A 17979-nucleotide genomic window follows, 5' to 3' on the forward strand; every position below is an offset into this window, starting at 1 on the left:
ACAAGAATTATTCCATCATATTTACTAATGTATTATTGCAGCATATTGACTAATGTATTAAGTATGAGCGCGATGATTCTCGATACTGTTAATAATCGAATCAAATACACGTAGCAATGCCCGATAAACCACTCAAACAGGTTTGTTCGAAGAACGCGCGTATACATATTTAAAATATGTACGGAGACTTCGCGTGTGGCCGGTTGACTTTGGTTTTCTGTTTTGTATCTATAGGTTTATGACCAGCAATATGTAATAATGTAAAATAAGCCGCGAAAACTCCGCGTAACATCCCGTACTGCGTTTGATGCAGATAAAAACTGCACAGAAAAAGATATAAGCTATCCTTGATCTCATTCATTTAAATCTTTACCTTCCATAAACTCCAACCACAATCAACGCCGTATATCTTTTTTAAAGATATTTCTTGTTTAAATTGCTCTCCTCTTGTTTCTATCCCGTGGCCACGAGATAAACAAAAGAGGAGTGCAAAAGTAAATAAAAGCGGAGTGCAATTTAAAAAAAGAGCGGTGCAGTAAATAAAGGCAGAGTGCATTAAACAAAAGAGGAGAGAATTTTCGCTATTTCGAGAATCCGAGTTGGTCAGCCAATCAAATTTTGCGTAACATGTGTAAATATTTTTCTGTACGCATATATATAGGTGGTCAAAGCAGGCAATGCTCTTATCAGGTCGGGCTGCAAAGACCTCGTGGAGAGGCTAGTAGGACCTGTAAATAAACTCTGATACAAACAAAACAAACAGCAATGCTCTGATATAAAATAACATACTACTATTAGTACTACTATTACTACTACTACTACTACTGCTGCTGTTGTTGCTGCTATTACTACTACTACTACTACTACTACTACTACTACTACTACTACTACTACTACTACTACTACTACTACTACTATTACTATTACTACTACTACGACTACTACTACTAGCTACTACTACTACTACTACTACTACTACTACTACTACTACTACTACTACTACTACTACTACTACTACTACTACTACTACTACTCCTACTGCTACTACTACCGGTACTACTACTACTACTACTACTACTACTACTACTACTACTACTACTACTACTACTACTACTACTACTACTACTACATCTACTACTACTACTAATACTACTACTACTACTACTACTACTACTACTACTACTACTACTACTACTACTACTACTACTACTACTACTACTCCTACTACTACTACTACTACTACTAGTGCAGTAAAAAAATATACTAAAAATATCGTCTCTTAATGTGTGTGTGGGGGGGGGGGTTAAAATAGGGGCGGATCCAGGATTTCTGGTTTTGGGGGGGATATTGAAAGATTGGCTGGGGATCAAGGGTGCCGCTAAGGCCCCTGGCGGGTGCAGGGCAAAGCTCTGCTAGGGGGTCCAGGGGGGCGATCAGGGGCGGTTCCAGGATTTCTGGTTAGGGGGGGGGGGGGGAAATATTGAAAGATTTGCTGGGGATCAAGGGGGCCGCTAGGCGCTAGGGCCCCTGGCGGGTGCAGGGCAAAGCTCTGCTAGGGGGTCCAGAGGGCGATGCCCACCGTAAGCTTCACGATTTTAGTGACTTCGAAGGCTTTGACAACCACTTCTCGAGCATGTCACGCCTTATACTTTCATCAAAGTACTTTCTTTTAATACCAAAAAAGTGCATTGTTTGTCGTTTAGGGGGTCCAAAGGGCGAAGCCCCCCGGAAGCTTCACGATTTTAATGATTTTGAAGGCTTTGACAACCACTTTTCGAGCATGTCACGCCTTATATACTTTCATCAAAGTACCTTCTTTTAATGCCAAACAAATGCATAGTTTGTCGTTTAGGGGGTCCAGGGAGGCGAAGCCCCCCGGAAGCTTCACGATTTTAGTGATTTTGAAGGCTTTGACAACCACTTCTCGAGCATGTCACGCCTTATATACTTTCATCAAGGTACCTTCGTATAATGCCCAAAAATGAATAGTTTATCGTCTAGGGGGTCTAGAGGGGCGAAGCTCCCCGGAAGCTTCACGATTTTAGTGATTTTGAAGGCTTTGACAACCACTTCTCGAGCATGTCACTCCTTATATAGTTTCATCAAAGTACCTTCTTATAATGCCAAAAAAAGTGCATAGTTTATAGTTTTTGGGGTCCAGGGGGGCAAAGCCCCCCGGAAGCTCCACGATTTTAGTGATTTATGAAGGCTTTGACAAGTTTCAATAGGTGATTTAGATCTAGTTAAGTGTAAAACATCAAATGAATTTACTTTATTTGGAGATTTTAGGGGGGGGGGCGTACGCCGCGCCCGCCTCCCTGGATCCGCCTATGGGTTGTATTTTCAGAGGATTGCATGCGCAATAGCGTTTGTACTTAAAGGCTATGTTCTCATATTTAGTAATTACTTCCATATTCCTGTATGTGTATTAGTATATTTTAGTTCATAAAAGTATCGTTTTCCCTATCCTGATATTCGTTTTGGCCAAACCATTTTAAATTGTTTTCGAAATTGAAAATTTAACATGTAAAAGTATTAAGTTTTAAACCAGCCGTCGTTCCAGCAGTGGAAGCGTGGCCTCACTTTAATGCATTGCATTCCAACCCGCAAGGTATCAGGGTCAGTTCGCGTCCAGTAAAATAATCGTTATATAATATAGACGCTATCGAGTAAACTAGGTGAACTGTAACTTTCTTTACCCCAGAAATATGTTAAATGAAGATATTCAGCGATACAATTATGGTATGTCAATTATAGATTCTTAATGTGTTTTCAACAATACCATGATAAATATTATTTTTGATTAATTTAAGGGGTGTTGCGGCAGTTTATTTAACCAAGGATATAATGATAGCAACACCGATGATGCGATTATCACAACTCAATATTTGTGTTATCACTAAAGGTTACATTACACTAAATCATTGTGTATCCCTCCGTGGTCCATTCGAAAGTAGTGCCTATTTCTAAAGAGTTCCTTTTCTCTTCTTGAATATAAGCCATTTAACAATGTGAGACATGACTTTTGTGGTTATTTGTAATATCCTGTATGTGTCTGGAGTACTTTGATGCCTTGGATTGGAAGCTAACTTAAAAGATGAACTTTTGAGGGTGTGTTTTCTATTGTGTGGGGCTTTTGTCGAAATTAGGATTCCGAAACACGTTTTTCTACGGTGGGTTCATTCGATAGCGATTTACTTTCTTAGAAGTTGCGAGACGGTATGTTTTTGATTGCAATTATTGGAAGATGACAGATCCATCTTTAAAATGATACCAGGTTCGGAAAAATTGATACGTCGGAAAGGCAAGAAAAATGCTGTGAAAGTTGTCAGTTTTATAATGGGACCCTATGGGAATCGGAATTAGTGTAATATAACCTAAAATAAACTGCCGCAACATCAGACGTTGACGGTGGGGAAAGTTAAAACAAAAAATATCTGTTACAAGTGCGGTGACCCCCTTTTTTGTTTATGTTTTATGATGACAATACGTAGATGAACATATTTGATCAGTTTCGCAGAATTCTATTAAGACAGATTTTTTTTTAATTCCATTAACAGAGGCCTGTTGGTCCACGGTCGCCCAAATCATTTTGGCCAATCAGAACACTGATCTTGAATCAGGGGAGAGGATAGGCTATAGTAAGTGGTGGTGATCTCCCTTTCTGATTTGAACTTGTTTAACAAGGGTTTTCAGAGAGTCCAGAGAATTTTATTCTCGACAGTATTTTATACTGACCAAAGCTTACATACTATAAAACAGCTGTTGTTGACCAGAGACTACGTTGCAGTTTAAGAGAACCGCGTTGCGTGACATTTAATCGTTTGAAAGTGCTCGTTTAGAATTTGTAATTTGATTTCGCGACGTTACCTATTTAAAAACTGACGTTGTTAAACTTGTTTGGAAAATCCAGGTTCGGATTGTATTTGAATTCGGGCGTTTGTTTGTTGTCGTGTTGTATTTTGAGTTTTTAAACTTCCCCAGGGTTCGTGGAACGATGTCCTTTGTTATCCTCATACCGACAATAAATAAATTTTGATTTGATTTGATTCGGGAAGCCTTTTGTTTATTCTGGAATCCGGAGAACTGCCCCCTTATTTTAAAGGTGGCGGAGAGGTGCCCCCCCCCAGCAAATCGGTTGGGGCGGAGAACTGCCCCCCCCTGTCAGAATTTAGTAGGCGGATATCTGCCCCCCCCCCATCAAATCTGTAGGGGCGGAGAACTGCCCCCCCCCCCCCGGTGTCATATTAGTTACGTAGTGAAAACAATACTTACGGGTAATTTTACGTTATCGGCGTACACATTTTATCCGGTAACAAATTAATTTAAGTACAAGTATATTGCCATTTATCGAACTGAATAACACAAATTGTCTAGAGGCATGTGATAATACTGTTTAAGGCCCTTGGTACGCATCTTCACCACTCACTATACATGAATGCCATGTAAAAGTCGTGTTTTAATAAGAGCGCGAAACATAGTCGAGATCCACACAGGAAACGCGTGCATGTTAATACTGGCCATGTGTCGCAACTATATATAGACGTGCAACTCAGTACTTATGGAGGAAAAGTTACATCGGAATTAATTTACATTATAAAGATAGTATTGACCCATGGAGAAAAAAAACGTAACTAAACGTATAAAAAAGTAAATTAATAGGCAAAGCAAAGGCAATAATTTAGCTGACTTGAAGAAAAAAGTAAAGTGAAGTCGAATTAATAATCAATTTATTTATGTTGTTTAGTTAATTCATGTGAAATACAAAATAACATACATAAATACACACATTACATGCATACATACATTCACAGTTACAATCATACATACATACATTCAGACATACATTAAAAAATATATACATGCTTACATAAACGTTCAAAACATACATTCATACATACATACAATCTGCAACAGTTAGCATTTTGAGCAGATCATGTCGACATGCCAAACAAACAAAATCGGTAACAGTTGCTTTAATTAGCAGCTAATTAGGCAGGCAGAGAACTTGTTACCGTTAACGATAAGCACCGCGATCTTTTAATTGGTAGACCGGACCGACCTTAATTGTTAAGAACTTGTTAGCTTTGAATAAAGCGGCATACGGGTTTATTATATTGAACCGTCCAAATCCGTAATTGGCGAAAACAAACAAATAAATTATTGTTTTCAGCTTGCATACGGATGGATTAAATTGCATGCTAATTGTTTGTTTTGATTACGGGGAAAATATCAAATAATTCAGCCGCGAAAACTTTTTATTAGCAAAAAGTGATTTGTTTTTCTTTGTTAACATAGACGAAAATCACGTGATTATCAAGATGGCGACGTCCATGCCGAGGCAGGTATTTTTTTGCCGTTTTATAACTTTAATACTTGTACAACTTTATATTACTTTTGAAATTTCACTCAATTTCCAGACATAATAGCAAGAAAGTTACTGGCGTTATTGTCATTATAATACTCGTTTTATATATAGCCGCGAAATTTCTTTAATTAGGGGGCACTTCTCCGGGTCATCAATTCTGACAGGGGGGCAGTTCTCCGCCCCTTATTAATCAGCAGGGGGGCAGTTCTCCGCCCTATAAAAAAAGAGTGAGGGGGCAGTTCTCCGCCCAGTGAAAAATCTTTGGGGGGGGGGGCAGTTCTCCGGGGGGCACTTCTCCTAGAGCCGTTTATTCTGTTTCAGGTGAAGAACATGTCTGGTGCAGCAGCGATGTTCGTGTTCTTATTGCCGGGGATTCCAATGTCCATCGTTTGAAGTCTGCATGTCCTCCAAATGCAAGGATTGACTTTCTGCCCGTATCTGGTGAATAATTTTTAACTGTTTATAGTTGAGTGTGAGACCCAACATGTTTCTGTGGCATGCTGCTTTATATTACCCCTTTTACTGTCTTAAATAGTCTATATAAATTGCCGCCATAATCTTTTGATGATTTTTGCGTTGGCATAATTATTTTAGCTACTGTCTTATACTGCAGTGGGGACGATTGAACTTTACCGGTACGCAACACTTAACATCAAACAGCGTACTCTAACCCTTAACACCTAACACATAACAACTTACGCAACACCTTATTATCCTTTTATCCTATATATTTCTTTAGTATCGGGGGCTACTGCCCCCAAACCCCCGCTTTGTCGATGGTTGTAAACAACTGCGTACCGGTAAAGTTCAATCTAGCCCTGCAGTGTTTGTTGCTGCCTTTGGAAAAAAGGTTGCTAATTTTAATATTTATTTGAAGCTTTGTGTACCAAATAATTGTTTTTATGCCCCCGGTAGGGTGGCATATAGCAGTTGAACTGTCAGTCTGTCCGTCCGTCCGAACACTTTAATGGTCATAACTTTTTCAATATTTAACATAGCACCGTTATATTTGGCATGCATGTGCATCTCATTGAGCTGCACATTTTGAGTGGTGAAAGGTGAAGGTCAAGGTCATCCTTCAAGGTCAAAGGTCTAATATATGGCATATGTCCATCCGTCCGAAAACTAACATTGGTCATAACTTTTTCACTATTGACGATAGCAATTTGATATTTGGCATGTATGTGTATCTCCTGAGGCTGAACATTTTGAGTGGTGAAAGGTGAAGGTCAAATGTCTAATATATGGCGTCTGTCCGTCCATCCGAAAACTTTAACATTGGCCATAACTTGTTCACTATTGATGATAGCAACTTGATATTTGGCATGCATGGGTATCTCCTGGAGCTGAACATTTTGAGTGATGAAAGGTGAAGGTCAAGGTCATTCTTCAAGGTCAAATGTCAAATATTCCGTCCGTCCGAAAACTTTAACATTGGCCATAACTTTTTAAATATTGAAGATAGCAACTTGATTTTTTTTTTATGCATGTGTATCTCTTGGAGCTGAATATTTTGAGTGGTAAAAGGTGAAAATCAAGGTCATTCTTCAAGGTCAAATGTCAAATATTCCGTCCGTCTGAAAATTTTAACATTGGCCATAACTTTTTAAATATTGAAGATAGCAACTTGATATTTGGCATGCATGTATATCTCATGGAGCTGCACATTTTGAGTGATGAAAGGTCAAGGTCATCCTTCAAGGTCAAAGGTCAAAATTTGTAATATTGAAGATAGCAACTAGATATTTGGCATGCATGTGTATCTCATGGAGCTGCACATTTTTGAGTGGTAAAAGGTCAAGGTCATCCTTCAAGGTCAAAGTTTGAATACATGTACATGGCTTCAAAGCGGTGCAATAGGGGGCATTGTGTTTCCAACAAACGCATCTCTTGTTTTTAAAGAAATGCTTAAAACTCCACTGAATATTGCTTCAATACCCAAAAAGATATTTTACCCTAACAGTTTCATGGTATTTACATGTACACGTCATGTATATTATTACACTGATAAAACATGTATTATGGAATCAAGCAAAATACCCTTCCTGCTGTAACCAAAATGGGGAAAAAGATTGCAAATCCAGAAATTTGACGCAACATAGAACAAGTGAGATAAATATTAACAAAGATAAGCTTGCTTGTCTCGAACATAGCAATGATGACTATTTTTCATAATATTCAATAACAAATGACAACTCAAGAAAAATTATTGCAAATGAAAACCAATTCCAAATGGAAGATCTTATTTTACTATGCAGGTGCAAAGTATGTGTCTGACCGGAAGGGCTTTAGAAAGCTGCTGCATCAAGAGCTGATGTCAGGTTGTTACGACATATTGTACCTGCATCTTGGCTCTAACGATGTTTGCTGCAAGGATAGCAATTTCTACCGGTATGTTGAACAGTAATTTTTCAGTTTTAGTTTTTATTTAACCTTTTTACCTTAGCTTTATTGCAGGGAACGCACTATGCTTATTGAGACACTCGAGTCTGTTCCTGGGAAGAACCAGAACTTGGTGTTTATGGAGAAGATAATGAGAACCTCCTAACTCCCTATCACTAGGCGGACACCACATCCACTACACCATTATGCTTTTACATTGGCCTGTGTTATTGAATGTCCACACCAACCCCCTAACTAGAAACCCTGGATCCGCCACTGAACAGCTTAGCAGCATGAATAAAAATGAGCTTGATCAACTTAGTATCACTTTCTTATTAGATTTTTTTGGATTGGCATTTTAATGAAATAAAATAAGTTAGTTTCTCAAATATTTTTGTAGTTGTTTGTAACTTTTTATGCCCCCGGTAGGGTTGCACATAGAAGTTGAACTGTCCGTCAGTCAGTATGTGTGTCAGTCTGTCCGTCCGTCGGGAAAAAAAACTTCAACGTTGGCCATAACTTTTGCATTATTAAAGATAGAAACTTGATATTTGGCATGCGTGTGTACCTCATGGAGCTGAACATTTTTAATTGGTGAAAGGTCATCCTTCAAGGTCAAATGTCAAATATATGGCGTCTGTCCGTCTGAAAACTTTAACATTGGCCATAACTTTTTCAATATTGAAGATAGCAACTTGATATTTGGTGTGCACGTGTATCTCATGAAGCTGCACATTTTGAGTGGTGGAGGTTCAAGGTCATCCTTCAAGGTCAAAGGTAAAAAAATAAATACAAAGCGGCGCAATATGGGGCATTGTGTTTCTGACGAACACATCTCTATTTAATAATTGTTTGTGATGGGAAGATAATACAATGAGCAACTAATACCATTACCTTATTATCCCTTGCCATAGGAGGATGGATATTGTTTTGGGGTTGTCTGTCCGTCTGTCTTTCCATCTGTCCGTCCAGCACTTTTGTGTCCAGAGCCATATCTTGGAAGTGCTTTGGCGGATTTCATTGAAACTTGGTATGAGTATATATATGGATAAGAGGATGCTGCAGGCCAAATGGCATCGTACACCATCTGTTAATAGCAGAGTTATGGCCCTTTGTTTCTTAAAAAATGCTTCTTTAGTGTCAAATATAACACTTTTTTGTCCAGAAGCATATTGGCAGGGTATATCAATTCAATGAATTTGCTTGTTATTTTTAGTTGTGTGACTGAGATCCTTGATGTTGTATTCAGTGTGTGCACTGAAATACACGTGGTGCTTTGCGTGATTCTTCCACGTGATTTTGATGTGAGAATGTTTCCCCGATGGCCACTCTCAGGGGCACAGTTGAGGAACTACTGCCAGTGGATAAGGAGCGCAAACAGCATGCTGTGGGAACTGAGTCACCATGTGCCTTCTGTGAGATACATGGACTATGCAGCAACTAAACAGGTATAGGGAAAGATCTAGAGTGAAATAGGAAGTTTCTCAGCAACTGTTGCATGGAATTTCATCATCATGAAACTTAAAATAAATATATGCATCATTATACTGCGGTGGACCAATCCCAAATTCTGTTCAGACATCCTTCTTTGGTCAAGAGATATGCCTCCTTAATTGGTGAAAATTGACTCATTGAGCAGTTTTGTTGCAATTACTGGTTTCTTAATAACTTTTACATGAAATATCATGAATTTTAAAATAGATGTATTACTTTGTGGTGGTACACTTGCACGTTTTGTTGGTTTCAGCTCTAGAAGTAAAGCCCCATAATTAAAGATATCTGCCTGTGCTGTAATATGGAAGTTAATGAAATGTATTATCATTTTTTTAGAAGTTCTTGTATAAGTTTTGTCAGGATGATCATTTTGGTCAGTTCAGAGTTGTACACTCTAATTGATTGAAACTAAAATATTTTTTCATTCGTTGAGGGAAACCAGTTCATTTAATTTGCTGCTTTAATATCTTAGTTATGTTTAAAACAAATTAGTACGGTAACTATCAATAATCAAAATTTAATTTTAAGAAGTCCCTGTACTTGTCCCATAATGGACTACATCTGAGTGCTGAAGGGGCTAGGAGGTGTTTAGCATCCATACATGACGACCTGCCAAACCAGCTGTGTGTGGAGGCTGCTGTTCAAGATCCTACAGAATGGCCAGCTCTCTCAGCCACGGAAGTACCGGTTCAGGAGCATGACAGCACCATAGCACTCTTTTCGGATATTGTGCAGACTGTGAGTTTAGTGCTACAACAAAGTGGACTGCATTTATGAGCCATAAGCAAATGTGATTTATGCACAAAACTGCAATTCTGCGTCAGGCTAAAACCTTAACATTGACTCTAAAATCAAAGCGCTTCCACCTACAAATATTCATAACAATTTGATTTTGCTGTAATGTTTATATTTTTTATTAAAATAAGCCGTTTAAAAAAAGTATAATACCTGTATTATGGTTAAATAAATTGTAGGGAGCTCAACCAGAGATTCAAGACAAGGTGGATGCAAGTGAAGTACCAGTTCCCAGGGACATTAAGCCTCAGACACATAAAATAACGGTAACTTTTCTATGCATTTAATCGTACAGATATTTCATCATTCTTAATGAACATTTATAAAGTGATTGCAATCCAGTATTGATTGCTCATATGGCTTGTTACAGCCTATAAATTAATGTTATGTCTAGAGCCGTAAAGCTGGGCACCCTGTCATGTCTCTTTTTTAGCCTCGCCTTTTTGCCTCTGATCAGCACCATAATGCCCTTCATTATTGGTAGCTGTAAGGCAATAGTTGGACTGCAGGTCCTATACTTTTAAAGCAATGCCTTTAATCATCAAAGAGCATTGTTTGTCATTAAGTGGTAAACATAAAAAGTTCAACAGATGTCTTTGTGTGAAAGCCAGACCATAGAGTTGATGTCATAACCATTCAGTTATATCAGAACATAACATTCTGTAATTGTATAAAAAATAAACTAGTTAGTTTATATAATTTTGTTTTCCATATTTTCACACACACAATTCATTCTCAGGTTGTCACAGCCAGAGCTAAGAGGTCTGCAACCAGAAATGTCAAAAGATATGGAAAGAAGGTAAAAAATACTGTTAATTTCAGATAACCCTCACTGTTTCATTGTGGAAATGTCCTACTAATTCTTAAAACAAGTTTTTTTTTGTTGAAAAAAAACCCACAACCAAACCTATTTTGAAAGTAAAATATAAGTAAAAGACCATATTAGTGTTATTATTTTGAGGACATCTTTCCTTTCTGTTGTCTTCTGCATATTATTATATAATTGTTGTTATTTTTCAAAATAGTCAACTTTGGTGGATGAGGTTTTGCACTTATGCCATGCCTGTACATGCATGTGTAAATTGTTTCAGTTGGCAAAGAAATGCCACACAAGGTATATAAAGCTTGATTGGTGCATTTGTTATTGTTGAAATTTTTGTTTGCATGTACATGCATGTGTTAATTGTTTCAGTTAACAAAGAAATGCCACAATGTTTAATGTGCTTCATCCTATAACTTTGAAACTTTATATGTAGCTGCACCTTGATGAGTTATACATGCCACACCCTTTTTTGTGTCACTAGGTCAAAGGTCAAGATCACTGTGAACTCTTAAAAAAAAGAAACTGCACCTGCAGCCGAGCGTTGGCACCTGCTATGCGGTGCTCTTGTTTTTATTCATCATCATGTTACTGGTAGTGAAATATGTGTGAAATAAATAGCCATAAAATACCGATAGGGAAAGCACAGTAAATAAATGCAGATTTATACATGTTATCAAGGAATAGGAAGCTTGTTTGGTGCATTTTGTTTTGTTGTTTTTGCTTTCGTTGAAAAAAATCTATTTGTTAACATTTACATGTATTATATCCTTGAAGTCATTAATTTCTGGCACATCTTTTTATGCCGCCGAAGGAGGGCATATAGTCTGTCTGTCACACTTTACGTTTAGGTTTCGAAAAATGCTCATAACTTCTATGTCGCTTCAGATAGCAACTTCATATTTGGCATGCATGTGTATATTGACAAAGCCTTTCCATGCGCACACAAATTTTGACCCCTGTGACCTTGACCTTGAACTTAGGGTCTGCGTTTAGGTTTCGAAATCTGTGTTTAAGTTTCGAAAAAAGCTCATAACTTCTATCAAGCGTTTATAGGGGGCATAAGTCATCCTATGGTGACAGCTGTTGTTTACCTATATATACATAAATGTAATGCATTCTTAAGTAGTTTCATAAAAATCACCTTTCTTAATGGAATTACATACAACATAAACATATGCCAACATAAGGCACTCATTGTTGCTTTATTTTTAGACACCCCAACAATATTTATTAGCGAGGCTGTTTTCGGAGAAAACCCGAGGTATTGTCATAGCCTGCTCGTCGTCCACCGGCGTCGTGCTAAAACCTTATCATTGGCTCTAAAATCAAAGTGCTTCCACCTTCAACTTTGAAACTTCATATGTATATGCACCTTGATGAGTTCTACACACCACACCCATTTTGGGTCACTAGGTCAAAGATCAAGATCACTCTGACAAGCTTTTGCAGCCGAGCATGGCACCCGTTATGCGGTGCTCTTGTTTTATATTAAAACTTGCTGCATGAATGCTATTACTGCAGTAACTCTCTTGTTAGTTTCATGTCAAATAGGTTTAATCGTTTTGTTAGTTTTATATTGACGGTCATTGGAATTAGTGGTCGTCCAATATTGTCCGGGACAACAAAAATATAGTTCAGACATAGTTTCCCTTTTTTACTGGATGGCAATTTTTAGCCTGAATGAATATTAATTTTACATGATTATGCATTCACAGACACTGCATTAATGATCCTGTTTTTTCGTCATGCATTAAAGGTCATGCTGCAGTGGATTTGTTTACCTTGACATTACTGAAGATGTGGCTGTTTTCCTGCCTGCATACAAGTTGAATGGCTTATGCTTGGTACTAATTTTATGACGATATGCTCCATACTTTTTAACACTTTCCATCTTGACAATTTACATAAATATTTCTTTCATAGGTATTTTCATTACTTTGATTTTAATATAAATCAGCAGAATGTGTGTTTGATTCATCTGTGTCCTATTTGTATGTATCATAATATAGTAATTGGTTCAAGCATGAAAGACAATGATTGCCCTGTTTATATGACAATATATTTGTAGCATGCCAATTGATCTGATAGCATGGCACAATGCTATAAACAAATTTTATGTTTTCATTAAAAAGAATGAATTTAATGAAAGGGATGTATTCACATTATTTCAAATCATCTTCAAAGGTATACGCTTTTCAAATTATATAACCGGTAGTAATTTGTAAATATATATAATGAAAAAAAAATCCAAAAAAATCTGATAATGGTGGAACCTGTAGGGGACATACATTGCTTGGCAATAGTCTTGTTTGTCTAGTAAGTATTGTATTAAAGGAAGGGTTATTCTATTATAGGAAGATGAAATCAACGTGCCATCCAACATCCATTGCCACCGAGACACTGAAGAGACGCCCCAACAAGATGACAACGCCGCAAATGAAGATAAAGTCAATGTGCCATCCCACTTCTTTTTCCAACGAGACACTGACGAGACGCCCCAACAAGATGTAGACACTTCACAGCTTCTTCTTATTCTTTCAAATGACGTTGAACTTAACCCTGGACCGGTGAGATATTCCTGCCTTATAATAAACAATATTAGTGGGCAAGTTCCTTAATCAGAGGAATTTTAACCTTGTTAATGTTCTATAAATAAATATATATATATATATATATATATATATATATATATATATATATATATATATATATATATATATATATATATTATATGTGTGGTTAGGGTAATTTGAGGAAGGTGCTAGTTTGAAATTATTATCTTATATATTGACCATTTTCTATTTGTATGCCCCAAGATCAAATGATCGGAATATATTGTTTTTGGCCTGTCTGGTTGGTTATAAGAGAAATATAAGTACTTTACTAAATTCGAAGGTTTGTAGGCACTTAAACTTATTTAAATCATATACTCACATGTGGGAAGATTTAATTCATACAAATATTGATAACAATGATGATGAAGAACAGCAGTTATTTGATGACAAAATTGATGATGAAATGCCTGTTTCGGTTACATTAAGTACTGCTGCATACAATAACTTCAATGAGGAATCTGGACTTTGGAATTTTAAGTGTAGAAGTAAACATTCTCCCAGACTTAAAGACAATAATGAGTTAAGGAAAAATATCATAAAACGTGATCAGTGGAATGATTCTAACCTTGTTCGATGTTCAGATGGCTGCCTAAAAGGACCTGTATTATTTCCAGATATTCCAGACAATACCGGTCCCTGTGGAAGCGGTTGGCTCAAGCGAGAAGATGACGATAATTACAGTGAAAATGGACTGACCATACACGAAAGACAAAGGACATTAAATATTTACACAAATTTTGCACCTGTAAAATGTGACATTCATATACGTGAATGCTATAATTCAATTAGTAAGCCATGCAGAATTCTTTGGGATGAAGGGGACTTAGATTGTTTACATGTGTTAAGTAGGGATACAGCAGCAGGAGATGAAATAGGGTGGGAATTTGTATCTATGGTTATGAATTCTAGTTGCACTTTTTCCTCTTACTGCCAGTTTAAAAATGAGATGTATAAAACTCGCCACAATAAGGCTAGGTTTATGGATCAAACATTTTTTTTTAATTTTTGGTTCAGTTGGGCTTCAAACATGAAAATAGATTATTCTAAAGTTGAAACTTCTGCTCGAGGAACATCAACATTATTTCTTTGGTTCTGTGCAGACCATGGACATTGCTATGGTTTCCACATGACTGGGGCAGAAGGAAGAAAAGATCCCGCATTATCACTCTATAGCTATTTAGAAACCCCTCCACAAGACGTGTTTTATGACTTTGCATGTAATTTACAAGAATATTGCCTAAACAGAGAAAGTGGATACTATAAAAATGAACTTTTTTTTCATGACATTTTCCATGGCTACTCCCACAAATGTTCTAGTGCTTTTACAGCTAGCAGACTTCAAGGCTTTGAATCTGTAAAATCTGAAATATGTGAACAATTCAACAGCTTTATACAGTGCATTAAAAGGTTGGCCCGTCAGATGTCACAGTCACACTTTTGCTTTTACCTACAATTCTTTTTAAATGAATGGAATAAGAAGAAAAAGTTATCATATGAAAAAAGATAAGAATTGCTTTAGCTGGGTTAGTTTAATGTGATACTTAAATGATCTATAATTTTAAGTTCATCTGAACTTTGAATACTTACTATTGCATCTTTTGATGCTTTTTTCTATTTAAAGACTGAGCGAGTAAACACATACTATGTATTATTATGCAATAATTGTTTTGTGTTTATATCTCAACTGAGCATAAAGTGCTCAGGGTGAGCTATTGTGAATGGTCTTGGTCCGTCATGGGTCAACATTTTTTACTTAAACAACATCTAACCTCTGTGCCAATCTTAATGAAACATGGCACGAGTTTTCTTTCATGAACCTCTTTCAAAGTTGTTAAATGAAATGCATTCCATGCATAAATCTGGTTGCAATGGCAACCAAAAGGAAAGCTTATATATTTGGCATAAAACATCGTCTGGTTGACCTCCTTCGTGAATTTCAAAATATGCTATACCCAACTCACAGGCAAATTTGTCCTTATTTGCTCATAGTGAACACTTCTTTTAAATGGCCAGGAAGAGAGTTCAAGTTTATAGACAAAAGCAACAGTCAGATGAGCGATATAGTGTCATCATGGCACCTTTATAGCTGAATCATTTATGAAAAATTGTCAATGATATGTTCTGTGACTTGTATGATTTGCAGTATTCATTTCGCTGTCTTCATGCACCTTACAAAAGCCATTTTATTATCAGTGTTCCTGATTCTGTTGTAGCATTTATTCTTGAAATTCGTTATTTTTCATATTTTTCCTAATTGTTATGCTCCCGAAATACAATTTCGCCGGAGCATATAGTTTCCAGTTTGTCCTTCCTCACTAGTTTCCCATAGCACCTTCAATTCTTTACCGATCTCTTTCATATTAGGCATGTAGGTACCTTGCATGGACCTTAACCTTTTGATGAGGTCACTGGGGTCAAGGTCACCAAGGCTAATAATAGATTTTTCCGTCACACTTTTGTCACAGTTTCTCATAGCACATTCAATACTTTAACGATCTCTTTCATATTTGGCACGTAGGTACCTTGCATGACCTCTTCCTTTTGATGAGGTTTGAGGTCACTGGGGTCAATGTCACCGAGGCTAATAATAGAATTTTTTAAGGTGGTTATTAACACATAGATTGACATAGCGCATCATCGGGGAGCATCCATCAGTTTCACTGATATTCTTGTTGTATGTTATATACGTGATCATAGATACTGTAAATTTTGTCTTATGCGACATGTTTATAATGTAGAAGATGAGTACCCTGTGTTTATGCAGTGCCCATTATATAACACAGATATGATTTGTTTATTCCGCTGTGTTTGAATGAAATGGAAACTTTGGTTTGTTCAATATGTTAATGGCCGATGAAAATGACAAGCACATATTTTTGATTGCAAAATGTGTGTATGTGCATGCTAATATATAACAACTACGTAATTATCATGCAAATTAGCTGTCATTTTAATTCTGCATGCTTGTATTGCATTGTTTATTTATATCTGATAAAAAATACTGATTCTTAGGTTACTTTATAAGTATGTTACTATTTTGCATGCTTACATGTTATAGGTAGTTAATTATAAAGTAATCCTTGTTTTGGTGGTATTATAATGTATAGCAGCATTTGTTCTTCGAAAGTGCATGCGTGTTGCATCATATGACTTTGTTTTCTTTAACTATTCAGGTTATTTTATATAATTATGAAATTAAACTATGTATTATGGCCCTGTGGCCTGACTGCAAATAAATATTCGTATTTGTATACAGTTTTTGTAATGTGATGTATGGTGGTATCATGTTGTTTCACTTTTTGATCAATATAACTATTATGCATACAATGTGTTATTATTCTTACCTCAAAGGAGCCATATCAATACAAATTACAACTTTCCTTCAAGTGAACAGGTTGACACGAGTGACTGGTGTATCGGGCATATCTAGGTTTTAAAAATGACAATGAGATTTACTATACGGTTAAACATTGTTATAACTGGTGACACGATTACAAGCGGTACATTTACCGGTAGTTTCATACAAATGTTACATAAATTCATGTGCCATATCAAGTACAAGCGGCACGTACATCGATAGTTCGCATACCCATGTTCAAGTAATATCTATTACAAGAGACAATTGTACCTTAGTTGGCATAGTCATGTTCAAGTGAACAATGTCGCATGCGTGATATCATTCAAGCGTCACGTGTATCGGTGGTTTATATACGCATATTCAAGAGATCCATGTCGCATGCGTGACATAACAAGCGCCACGTGTACCAGTAGTTTGTATACCCATGTTCAAGATACATAACGCACGTGTGATATCAATTACAAGCGGTACATGTACTAGTACTTTGATATAAATGACGAGCGTCACTTGTAACGGCGGTTGACATACGCATGCCCAAGAGATCCATGTCGCCTGAGTGATGTTCATGGCAAGCGTCACGTGTACCGTTAGTTGACATACGCATGCTCAAGAGATCCATGTCGCCTGCGTGATGTTCATGACAAGCGTCAAGTGTACCGATAGTTGACATACGCATGCACAAGAGATCCATGTCGCCTGCGTGATGTTCATGGCAAGCGTCACGTGTACCGTTAGTTGACATACGCATGCTCAAGAGATCCATGTTGCATGCGTGATATTAAAGGGGCCTTTTCACAGATTTCGGCATTTTTTTACGTATTCATTAAATGCTTTATATCGATAAATGTAAACATTGGATCGTAAAAGCTCCAGTAAAAAATCAAGAATAAAATTTAAAAAAGGAAAAGAACATTGCCCGGACCAGGTTTCGAACCAGTGACCCCTGGAGTCCTGAAGTAAAAACGCTTTAGCCTACTGAGCTATTCCGCCGAGTACATATTCGTAAAGTATTTTATACCTTATATAAGCAATCTTCGTAGTTTCGCCAAATTTATCGACAAAAACAGAACTCTCCAAATTATTCAATCGTTTCGCGTTGCAACGCTTTATAATTTTTAGGTTTTAAAATCGTCAAAAGATGCAT

General features: G+C 37.0%; 1 protein-coding gene across 1 annotated transcript; it reads left to right on the forward strand.

The window, feature by feature from the left end:
- Nucleotides 1–3426: 3426 nt before the first annotated feature.
- Nucleotides 3427–16804, forward strand: LOC127840805 (uncharacterized). The gene is made up of 11 exons (XM_052369217.1): nucleotides 3427–3446; nucleotides 5690–5809; nucleotides 7627–7759; nucleotides 8967–9198; nucleotides 9773–9982; nucleotides 10219–10305; nucleotides 10779–10838; nucleotides 11131–11153; nucleotides 12619–12706; nucleotides 13217–13429; nucleotides 14092–16804. The coding sequence occupies exons 3-11, from the start codon at nucleotides 7683–7685 to the stop codon at nucleotides 14170–14172; spliced, it is 1071 nt and encodes a 356-aa protein (XP_052225177.1). The 5' UTR covers nucleotides 3427–3446; nucleotides 5690–5809; nucleotides 7627–7682; the 3' UTR covers nucleotides 14173–16804.
- Nucleotides 16805–17979: the final 1175 nt, after the last annotated feature.

This window comes from Dreissena polymorpha, chromosome 8 (genome assembly GCF_020536995.1).
Source record: "Dreissena polymorpha isolate Duluth1 chromosome 8, UMN_Dpol_1.0, whole genome shotgun sequence".
In the NCBI taxonomy this organism is placed as follows: Eukaryota; Metazoa; Mollusca; class Bivalvia; order Myida; family Dreissenidae; genus Dreissena; species Dreissena polymorpha.

Bases quoted from the DNA above. Each gene is read 5' to 3' on its own strand.
- LOC127840805 (XM_052369217.1), top strand. From the start codon at position 7,683: ATGTCAGGTTGTTACGACATATTGTACCTGCATCTTGGCTCTAACGAT. The intron at 10,839-11,130 runs GTAAAAAATACT...AAATTGTTTCAG, and splicing joins TCAAAAGATATGGAAAGAAG to TTGGCAAAGAAATGCCACAC. The intron at 13,430-14,091 runs GTGAGATATTCC...TATTATTTCCAG, and splicing joins TTGAACTTAACCCTGGACCG to ATATTCCAGACAATACCGGT.